The 11834-nt window shown below is 42.7% G+C and overlaps 1 protein-coding gene across 1 annotated transcript; it reads right to left on the bottom strand.

Moving 5' to 3' along the window:
• Nucleotides 1-631: 631 nt before the first annotated feature.
• On the bottom strand, nt 632-6406 carry LOC116673929 (tubulin alpha-1C chain). Its single transcript, XM_032506308.1, has 4 exons — nt 6231-6406; nt 2686-2908; nt 2042-2190; nt 632-1789 (listed from the first exon to the last, which is right to left on the bottom strand). Exons 1-4 carry the CDS (start codon nt 6231-6233, stop codon nt 815-817), a joined length of 1350 nt encoding a protein of 449 aa, XP_032362199.1. The 5' UTR covers nt 6234-6406; the 3' UTR covers nt 632-814.
• Nucleotides 6407-11834: the final 5428 nt, after the last annotated feature.

Below are 11834 nucleotides of genomic sequence, written 5' to 3'. Positions count from 1 at the left end.
CCAGGTGCAATCAATCAGACTAATCAGAGGCTTTTTAAGCTGCCTTCCTCCTTTTGTTTATTCACTTTCACCCCAACCATGATGTGTGGTTCTTGACCTACCTTCATGCACACAATTCCTGTAGGATGTCTGATGTGTCTGTTCTCTTTTTGCAGAGCATGTGAAAGTCCCGAAATAAAGCCATAGGTGGGGGAAAGAAGCCTGGCAAGTGATAAGGTGAAGATCAATGCTTAACTTTTTGGAAAGTTCCCTTTTTAACTGTGGAGGTTTCCAACTAGAACTTAAATAATTAGTCCATTAATTGACACAAAGTTAATTTACATTAGTCTTAGGTTAGATCATTTATCAAGCCTCAATTATGAGAAGTTTCTAGTTTCATTTTCAAATATATTTAGGTTTTATGTTATTTGAATAAAATGATTAGCTACATCTTAAAATGATGATAATTAAAATATGAATAGTGAAAATAATCAAATTTACAACTATTTCCAAACACATTTTCAAGAGGCAATGCAAAGGTAGTAACTCTACTTTTTAAAGTATTACATACTCTAAAATCAAACATTGTTGAAAGTCAAGAGAATTGGTGTAAACAGTTTTATTTAGAAAAAGGAAGCAAAGGTACCTTCTCTCTCATTGAGTCATTTTTTTATTTTACCAAACACTGTGGGCTGGAGCTCACTGTGACAGATCTCTGCTGCAGTAACGTTAGTGTTCATCAGACAGCAGTCAATAACCTGCACATCAAAACTCAAGATCTGGAAGAGATTAAAACTCATAAACGGTTACCCTTTCCTTAAACCTCTCTCTCTTTTTAATACTCCTCCCCCTCTTCATCTTCTTCGAATGAGTCGATACCCACTTCTTCGTAATCCTTCTCCAGGGCGGCCATGTCCTCTCTGGCCTCCGAGAACTCCCCCTCCTCCATCCCCTCTCCCACGTACCAGTGGACGAAGGCCCTCTTGGCGTACATCAGGTCGAACTTGTGGTCGAGGCGAGCCCAGGCCTCGGCGATGGCGGTGGTGTTGCTCAGCATGCACACGGCCCGCTGCACCTTGGCCAGGTCTCCTCCAGGAACCACGGTGGGAGGCTGGTAGTTGATGCCCACCTTGAAGCCTGTGGGACACCAGTCCACAAACTGGATGGAGCGCTTGGTTTTGATGTTGCTGATGGCGACGTTGACGTCTTTGGGGACTACATCACCGCGGTACAGGAGGCAGCAGGCCATGTATTTGCCGTGACGAGGGTCGCATTTCACCATCTGATTGGCCGGTTCGAAGCAGGAGTTTGTTATCTCGGCCACGGTGAGCTGCTCGTGATAGGCCTTCTCTGCGGAGATGACCGGGGCGTAGGTCGCCAGAGGGAAGTGGATGCGAGGGTAGGGCACCAAGTTGGTCTGGAACTCCGTCAGGTCCACGTTCAAGGCGCCGTCGAAGCGCAGGGAGGCGGTGATGGAGGAGACAATCTGGCTGATGAGGCGGTTCAGGTTGGTGTACGACGGACGTTCAATGTCCAGGTTCCTGCGGCAGATGTCGTAGATGGCCTCATTGTCCACCATGAAGGCGCAGTCGGAGTGCTCCAGGGTGGTGTGGGTCGTCAGGATGGAGTTGTACGGCTCCACCACAGCGGTGGACACTTGAGGAGCTGGATAGATGGCGAACTCCAGCTTGGACTTCTTGCCAAAGTCAACAGAGAGACGCTCCATCAGCAGGGAGGTGAACCCTGAGCCGGTTCCTCCTCCAAAGGAGTGGAAGACCAGGAAACCCTGCAGCCCGGTGCACTGGTCAGACTGCACGAGAAAGGTAGAAGTTGAGAAGTTTTTAAACAGACTAAATGGTATAATTTGTATGAGTTATATCCAGAAATTTAAAGACCATACTGCTTGGTGAAATAATAGTGTTTCCTTCGTTCTATTTGATTTAAGATATTGGTTTTTGATAGCATCAAATCACCCCACCTTCTAAATTAACAGCTGACTAATGACATATTTTGGATGTTGTGAAATTGCTGTAAAGCCTCTTGAATTTAGAGCTTTTCTCACCAGTTTGCGGATCCTGTCGAGTACAGAGTCGATGTGCTCCTTGCCGACGGTGTAGTGACCGCGGGCGTAGTTGTTGGCGGCGTCCTCCTTTCCTGAGATCAGCTGCTCGGGGTGGAAGAGCTGGCGGTAGGTTCCTGTACGGACCTCATCTGGAGGAGAGAGATGGTAGCACCGTTTAGATTTTGGGGCTGTAGATAGAATTTGCTTGACTTTTATGAGGATAATGAACTGAAAACACGTGGTTGGTTTCAAATATCGGCTTTGTCTAGAGCAATCTGACACATTAAGATTAAAATTAAATTTGAGGCAACAGACAGGCCATGCAGTGGCTGGGTTTTGCATAATTTAACATCTACAATGCCCATTTTTCATCAACCTGAATAGATGAAGTTGTATTGAATTCAAGACGTCTTGATTTGTGAATGTAATGTTTGCCCAAGATACACAGTAATAAGATTGAGTAGTTGATTAGAGTGTGGTTGGACTCTTTAAAAACAAGACTCTACTTTGAGCAGTTGTTTCCAGGCTTGCAGTGGAAAGTTATATTTTGAGATCTGATTGGCTGATTCAAACTGAAATGGACAAAATGAAACTGACTGCTGACCCATTTCACTTAAATAGCTTAAAATAAACTTTGCTCTTACCAATCACCGTGGGCTCCAGGTCGACAAAGATGGCCCTGGGGACGTACTTCCCTGTGCCCGTCTCACTGAAGAAGGTGGTGAAGGAGTCGTCGTAGCCTCCGCTGGGCTTCTCGCTGGGCATGTGGCCGTCGGGCTGGATGCCGTGCTCCAGGCAGTACAGCTCCCAGCAGGTGTTGCCCATCTGGACCCCAGCCTGGCCGACGTGGATGGAGATACACTCGCGCTGCGGGTGGAAACAGGTGAGATTTGCATGTGATTTATTTATTTTATCCAATAGGATTTAGTGATACTTGTGTATGTAAAAACTTCAGAATATGATCAATATCAACTGTATTTATCAGATTTACAGCTGCAAACTTATCCCTGCATTCATCATGCAAACCAAACCCCATTAACATTCACACTCAAGTGGTACCATTTGGCTGGATAGCTGGAAGCAAACAATTCAGCTTATAACCTGTTGTGACCTGCTGAAAATGACAGTTAAGTGTCAAAAAATGTGTTGCATTTTCAGATTATTGTTATTATTTCTGTGTATTCAAGTGTGCAGGTCTACATTGGTAAACTTTGCAGAAACCTGTTAAAATGTCACACATCCTTGCGAGTAGGATGTGACATCAATCCAAATTCAGTATTCAGGATCTAAATCAAAAAGCATGGATGATTAACATGCTCTTGTCAGAGTATCTCTAAGGGCCAAAGTGCTTCCACACCCTCCTGAAGTATTTCTAGCTCCTTGTAAATGGTGTGGGTGGGGTGGAGGCAATGGGTGCACGCTGGCTGAGGCCTAAAACAAGTCTGGTCTCTTCATTTAGAAGAGAAACGAGGCCTGGGAGAGTTTAAAATGCCACGTCCACTGTCCTGTTTGGTTAACAGGCGCTTCACGAGGAGATTAAAAGTGCAAATATGTGACACAGGGAGTTTGGACAAGCATCTTTTGAGGGTGAAATCAATTTAATTTCTGCTGACTTAACATGACATAACTGCTTTGTCCCACTGTGTGTTTACATTATTGCAGCTGTCACGATGACATGGCAACGCAAACACCCAACTCCTTTATATTTACGTATGATGAATAATTCCATGTTTACGTAGTGGTGAAAGAGGCAGCAGCTGACCTCTGACCTCATTTATGGAGGGAACATGTGGGCCAGTATTGTCATGTTGTTGTGAAATTCCTCTGCAGTTAGTGTGTCTTTGAGCCTGAAAACATCCTGGCATGTTTTTCCAGTGGGACCTCTTCAGCAGCACATACGGCTCTTAACAATGCTCCGTCCTCCTGAACCAGATCATTCAGTCTGATAGGCAGTCGTTTTACTTCCCTGTGCATGTTAAAGTCTCTTGAGGTGAGTTGTGTTATTATTCTAATATGAGTGGAGAGACCGTCTTTAGCCACATTCACTAGTACTAATATCAGTTATACTGTTTCAGTTTAAACCACATAAACTACTTAGATAAGTGTAAGATAAAATGCTATCACATGTCTATGTATATGAAAATATTTACCTGAATGTATGGATAAAGTGGAAGAAAGTAAGTCAGCTGGATGTATGATAAAGGGCTCCAATGGACAAATGCTGGATAAGATCAAATTAATTGGAATATGCTTAGCTAAAAGTATGGATAAACCTTTGTAGTACAGTTAATAAGACTAAATTAATACAAAAAAGTGTTGAAATAGCCAAATGTATTTGATAAAAGAAAATAGTTACCCAGAAGTAACCAATAAATGGTTGAGAGGTCGGGCTTCTGCCACAGTGGTAGTACTACTAACATCTTACCTAAGCATGACAGCTGAGTTATAGTTGTATAGTGTATAGTATAAATAGCACAACCACCAGAAACGGCATATTTTAGCTACAATGGTGAAAACCCTTAACATACTGGGCTTTTTCATTGTGGGCTTTTGTTTTGAATTGTGATCCCTTGACCTCCCCCCTCCCCCCTTAAACAGACTGTGAGAAAGACGGAGGAGGGGGTCAGGGCAACACGGGAGCTGCCAAGTATGGCGATGGCAGCCAGCTATTTTGAGTGAAGCGTCACACAGACAGCTACACCACAGACCTGTTTAGACGGCGGCTTACATCATGGAAAGAATATGCTTTGAATGCAGAGGCTTCATGGAGCATTTACAGCGTCGTAGCACAATGTGGGATGCAGAAGTAACTGCGATGGAGCTTGTATTCGGCCTTCGACAGGATATGAGAAAAGTGGGAGTGGTGGTGTGCAACGTGCCACATTGGTTCATGCTTACAACACACACACACACACACACACACACACACACACACACACACACACACACACACACACACACACACACACACACACACACACACACACACACACACACACACACACACTGTGAAAGTTACACTTCCTGGCAATGGCAGGACAGTGAGCGACTATGCACTTCCTGTATCTTGTTCTAAAACTGTCACAGCTGACGTTGGGGCCTAGACACAGGAGGGCAAACACACTGGATCATTGTAAGTCAGATACAGAACTGTAATTATTCTGTAGCTTCTCCATTCAAATGAAGTGGAGCGATGTGTTTTTCCACGCTTGACAATTCACAATAGACCCAAAAACCAAATGTAATGTAATAAAATCATCTATTTATCTTCACCTAAACCCACTCTAGCAGTACTTTTTAAAGGTGGGATGGCAACTCTGAAGGAAGTCTGACTGTCCACACCTTCCCTTTCATGTTGTTTCACAAATGGCCCAACAGGAAGTGTCCGCCAACCAAAAAACCATTTGAGGAAACAGACTTTTCTTGAAGTCAGCGCTTAAACAAACTGTATTCACTCCTGTTTTTCTAAATGGCCTGCACGCGGTACACACACTCACTGTTTGCTCTTACAAGGGAACAAAGTAAAGGTCATCATGCAGTCATGCTGAAGAATTAACGTAAGACTCTTTAGCTCTTGTAAAAATGTTGATCCATGGCTTAAAGGGTTTATTGTCATGTGCCAGACCTCATGTCTAACATAGAAAATAGAGGCATGTTTTTTTTCTGTTATCTGAAGGGTGTTTAATGCATTCACAAGATCCAGCTTTAGGTCAAACGCTGCAGGAATGCAGCAGCTTATCAGCACGATGGCGCTGAACGGCAGAAATAGAAATGTAAAATACACAAGCGGCCTCTGGAAGCCACATCAGCATTCCCCAAACAAGCACACCCTGCTGACAGACAGACAGACAGACATATGGAAACAGTTAACCTTTACTGGGGCTGCAGCCACATGCCCGGCAGCACTGGGTCCACTGATTCACAAAACTTCATGTTTTTGTACAGTTTCAAGCATGTAAATAAGTTTTTAATGTGCTGTAGCAATGTCAGAAAGTTGTTTTAGTAGCAGCCTGGGGCCACCGAAGTGAAACTAGAGCAGAGGCTTGTAATAGATTTTGGAGGGAAAGTCTGCAGACGCAACAGGAAAACTATGGTTATTACTTTTCTAACTTACTCTCGTAGTTCTCTCATAAAATCCAGCAAATGTTGCCTTTCTTTTGGATAAGTTAATAATAGTAAAATTACTCACCATTGTGCTGTTTTGATTGTCCTTTAAGGAGAAGAAGATTAGGCTTGTGGGCTCTCACAGGGCACCTATAATGAGATCTATGTGAGGGAAGTCCTATCAGTCTGTGCTACACACACACTTTATAGCTTCTACATGAGGAGGAGGTGGAGGAGGTGGAGCTTCTTCTACCTCCTCTGTGTGTTTTAACAGCAGTTTGCATCCAACGTGTTGCACTGCTGCCAGCTACTGGTGCTACAGTCCTCCTACAGGGTCCAACTCGTTATTCAAACTCAGCAGTTCTGTTTAAATGCTGATCAAACATCTCCTGCCTTGTCCACCTCCTTGACGTTCCACTATGTTTTCCAATCCTCTTCCCTTCCATCCTGCTCTTTTCATTCACTCCATCGTGATCCTTCTCTCCAGTGTGTATTTCCTGCGTTTAATTAAAGGTCCAATGGCATGGACATTTCACTTCATGAGGTTTTTTACCATTAATATGAGTTCCCCCAGCCTGCCTATGGCCCCCCAGTGACTAGAAATGGAGATAGGTGTAAACCGAGCCCTGGGTATCCTGCTCTGCCTTTGAGAAAATGAAAGCTCAGATGGGTCGATCTGGAATCTTGCTCCTTATGAGGTCATAAGTGGCAAGGTTACCTCTGCTTTCTCTGCTTTGCCCGCCCAGAGGATTTGGCCCCCCCATGAGAGAGAGACATCATGACATCAACAAGCAAAGTGACTTCTAAAAGAGACTATGAAGGGGACTTCAGATACAGTATTAGGGACCACTAAGGTCTATATAAAGAGACTTCAGATACAGTATTAGGGACCACTAAGGACTATATAAAAGAGACTTCAGATACAGTATTAGGGGACCACTAAGGTCTATATAAAAGAGACTTAATGATATTTGTATTTATTTATTTAATCGAGCATGTAAAATGCAACATAAAAAGGACAACACAAGTTGTTGAAAACACTCCACAAATTAAAAACAAAGGTTAATGAAGGGAAAGAGATAGCATAATCAATCATCAGCAAATTAAATTTACATTTGTAGTAGAAAGAAGTATAAAACTTATAATTAAACCATTATTTACAAAAACGCAATGCAACTACAGAGCTTGGCTCACACCCAGGTCCATAGTTCTGCAGGTTCCAGCCACTAGATGGAGGCAGTATCAGGTCTTATGTGTCCAGATACTCTCTGATATACAGTTTACACTATGATGATGAGAAAATAGCCTCAGTGTGTGTAGAGCACACCAAAGAGTGCTTCTAGCATGTTGCAGGCCTCATGCTCACATGGTAGCAACGTCTCCTAGATGTTGATCTGAGTGGAAGCCAACACAACATCAATCAATAGTCATGGACATTAAAAACCTGTATAAAAACAACTAATCAAAAGAAAAACAGGAGCAGATCCATCCAGAAATAGAAACACAATTAAACAGCTGTATAGATGTGTGTAACTTGTCATTATAGCAGCATTATGAGCTCATACCCCTGCTCTATGATGCATTATGACATGGGGGACAGGGGAAGAAAGGTTGTAGCATTTTTGGGAAAACATGTCTCTCAAATTCAGCGTTTAGCGTCCCCCCTGTTTGTGAACTTCAGCTGTCCATCACTCTTTACAGGAATGCAGAGCTGATCCAGGAGCCTTCAGAGACCCCTAATCCTCAAACAAACCCCTGAGTCCTCGGAGCCTAGACAGCTTCATCCCCTCAACCGCTCATTCCTCTTCAAACACTCCCCTAAGCATTTTCTTTTTTTTTTTGGAAAGGAGAGATATTTTGTGATAGACGGATAATGGAAATCTTTTTCAAGTGTTGTGTTTTGGCCTCCTCCCCTAGGAGGTCCACAGATTACTTTTCTTTTACATCTTCTTCAATGTTTAAACTCTTTCTCTTGCTCTTCTACTTGGCAGCTTTTCTTTTGCCTTATTCTTTTTATCACCAATGGCTTGTGTCCAAACCCTAACCGTAACCCCCTACCCCTAGCCCTAACCCTAACCCCCTAGCCCTAACCCTAACCCCCTAAACCCTAACCCCTAACCCTAACCTAACCCTAACCCTAACCCTAGCCAACCCTAACCCTAACCCTAACCCCCTAACCCAACCCCCTAACCTAACCCTACCCTAGCCCACCTAACCCTAAACCCAGCCCTAACCCTACCCTAACTACCTACCCTAACCCTAACCCTAACCCTAATGCAATGAGAAGTGTTATTGCTGCAAAAATAAGTCTCTATTTAAGGACAAGAAATAAATTAACAAAATAAACTGACTGGGTCATACAGATTAAATTTACATTTACAACATTAAACTTCCCTAAAGCAACTGTTAAACACTGCTAGGATTTAAGATTTTGGAAAAGAGCATTCTGAAGCTAACCTATTGTGTTGTAGCAATAAAAAAGAGGAGGGCATTATACCTGATCTCCTGTTGGGGGGACTCCTTAAAGCTGCGTTGTACCTCCAGCAGAGGGGTGTGGGGGGGGGGGGGGAACTCTTTAAAGCTGCATCATATCAAAATCTTCAGCAGGGAGGGCGACACATGCTGTTGCATAAGGAGGTTGGGTTCTGTAGAAGTCTGTGAGAAAATGACCAACTTCTCACAACAATTTCATGATGACTTTATGTCTCAGTTGCTAGTTTGAAATCTTCTGCAACACAGAGTAATGTTCATTTTTTGAATTATGCTCTCATTGATTTTAAAATCGGTGATAAAGCAGGGGGTGTTTAGGCCAAGGGTGTGATTGCTAGTGAAAGTGTGCAATATACAGTCTGTGTGTGTAACACAACGCAGAGTTGGCTCCTCCCTCACTCCTCCCTCTTGTCTACGATCGTCACATCCGGTCCGTAACGCCACGGCAAGGCAGCTGTATTTCTAGAGCACATTTCAGCAACAGGGCAATTAGAAGTGCTTTACACAAAAACAGTTTAAAAAAAAACTCGACTCGGAGGCAAACTCTACGAGTCAAAGCAGATCTCCACAGACCAATAAGTGGGGGCCAACATGCTCTGTCCATTAATATTAACAGTCTATGGGATAAAATAAACAATCTATGGGATAAACAGTAGAAATGGTCACATGGAGGCAGGTGTGCCCAGCACGGTTCCCGTTCATGGTGATTATGATAAGATATTAATTAGATCATGTGCAAAAAGTTAGACATTTATTTATTCCACTGACTCCTCAAGTGGAGTTTTCAAAGCAAAGCACCAAATAACGATAGGAACTAAAGACGTGTGTTGTGGATTCTTCAAATGTGATAAATCCTTTCCACACAGTATTAACAAATTAATGAATTAATTCTGGATTGGGGTTCAGTGAAGTGGGACATTTCATATCCTCTGTGTGTGTTCTGTCCTCTATTGTCTCAGGGTTTATAATCCAATCCACTGATTGAAGTGTTGAGACGACTGTTAGCAGAGAATGCTAATTTCAGATGTAACGGAGGGACTCCCTGAAGGATTTCCCCTCAGAAACGGGACCAATAACCCCTTCCACTCATTGTCTGTTGTTTTGATGACAGGAAGTAAGATTTCGAGAGAGTTGGTAAGTGGACCCTTCATCTTGACTAAATCTGTTTTTATACATAATCCTCATTGCGTTCCTAAACAAAGGCTCTTAACAGATGATTTAAAATGGAAGAGTTCATCTCCCAAAAGCTAATCTCCCTGTTTCTGTTTTTAAGTATTACGATCAATTATTCAATTATTCATTGTCTAAGAACAAGTTTGGCTCTTGTTGTCACAGTGGATGTTTAAATTTAAGCACTTTCTTAGCTTTAATTCACAAGAATGCATCAATCAAAGGTCATAAATCAGACTGCCGACAAATTTACACCTATACCAACTATTGAATCCGTTGATCAGTAATCTGTAATAATCTGTAATGGATTACATGTTGACGTAAGCGGGGGTCCCTGCCTGTAAATCCATCTTGATGCTGGCGGTCTCTGGGCTGGCGGTGATAAGGGTTAAGCTGTATTGAAGCTGGATGGATGCAGAGATCAAAGTTGGCAGTCAGAGCCTGTAAAAAAAGCCTGCTCGCCAGATAATGCCCCGCCACAACCAACCTGAGGGGCCCGGAGGCTTCAGGGTCCCCCAAAAACAACCGGTTTCTGGGAAAAGTTGATTCTTGAGGGACTTCTTATTGGTGCCTGTGATCAATAATAGTGTCCTTATATAAGTTAATATGAGCCAACATTTTTTCCATGTAGCACAATAATATGATTTGACATACAGTACAAGGCCATGTGGACATGAGCTTTACACTCGTATGTGATGATTGAACATCTATTTCCCGCTGATCTAACAGCCTACACTCTCTTCCCGTTTCAGGCTTTCCACACACACACATGTTTGGAACCTGGCTGCAGAGATTTGCTCCCATTCAGCCTCAGGAGCATCACTGAGGTCCAGCACTGATGCTGGGGGATCAGGTCTGGCTCACAGCTCATCCCAAAGGAGTCGGATGGGGTTAAGGTCAGAGCTCTGTGCTGCTCCGTTAACTTCCACACAAACTGGGAAAACCCTTTCTGTGTGGAGCTGGCTTTGTGGATTTGAAACCGTAAAATGTACACATAGGTCTAAAAAAAATACAAAAGCATCAAATATACTTAATAAAGTACTAAAAGTATTCACTATGCAGATTGGTGTATTTCAAACTAATGGGTATTATATTATAGCATTATAATCATGATGCATTAATGCGTTCATCACTTTAATGTTGCAGCTGGTAAATGGAAATACTCCAGTAAAGTACAGGTACCTCAACATTATTTCTCTATACTTTGTACCACAGTAGTACTCAGTAGTGACCTTACCACGCTTATTGGAGTCTTTCAATATCCATACCTATAATATTGTATTTCTGCTGTGAAATATCTGATATTGTATTATACTTTCTCCACCTGTCAATCACCGCCATCATCAGAATAAATTGGATGTTTCTCCGATACTGCCATCAATTCATCTCTATCTCCGCTCGCCACGTTCAGCATTGAGCAGCCTCCACTATTGATCTGCAGACCTGTTAAAACCTATCTTTATATATATATATATATATATATATATATATATTTAATCAATTCTTTCTGCCAGATAGAAGATGTCACATGGTTGCAGACAAGGATGAGGCTAAGCACAAATCAGTTGGGATGATTCGGAGGGATTTAATTCCTCCCAGGTGATCTGATTATGATTTAACACATATTTGACTCATACATGTTTTATGTTTAATTTAAACCACACTCGCATAAAGATGAGCAACAGGAGGTTTTAGACTTCCTTTGCCACTGAGTTCAGCAGCTGTGTCTTCACATATTTCTTCTGGTTTTGACGTTTCTCGGTGCGAGCTCTGAACTCGGAGGCCTTTATCGTTAGTTACGGCAGCGGAAACGGACTTCTTTAATGCCAGATGTAACCAAAGGGCTGCAGAAATGTCAGGCAGCCAGCGGCCATAAAACACACACACACACACACACACACACACACACACACACACACACACACACACACACACACACACACTTATTTTTAACTCCTATCCTCATGTCTTGCAAGGTGATGAATGAAATCTGTGAAAACCTCTCTGTACGACATTAAGGGTCGGCTTG

Source organism: Etheostoma spectabile, chromosome 24 (assembly GCF_008692095.1).
Source record: "Etheostoma spectabile isolate EspeVRDwgs_2016 chromosome 24, UIUC_Espe_1.0, whole genome shotgun sequence".
Taxonomy (NCBI): domain Eukaryota; kingdom Metazoa; phylum Chordata; class Actinopteri; order Perciformes; family Percidae; genus Etheostoma; species Etheostoma spectabile.
This window is presented reverse-complemented; position numbering and strand designations above follow the sequence as displayed.

Coding starts and splice junctions, on each gene's coding strand:
- LOC116673929 (XM_032506308.1), bottom strand. Junction 2,191..2,685: donor CCTGGAGCCCACGGTGATTG/GTAAGAGCAAAG, acceptor TCTCTCCTCCAG/ATGAGGTCCGTACAGGAACC. Junction 1,790..2,041: donor TCGACAGGATCCGCAAACTG/GTGAGAAAAGCT, acceptor TTTCTCGTGCAG/TCTGACCAGTGCACCGGGCT.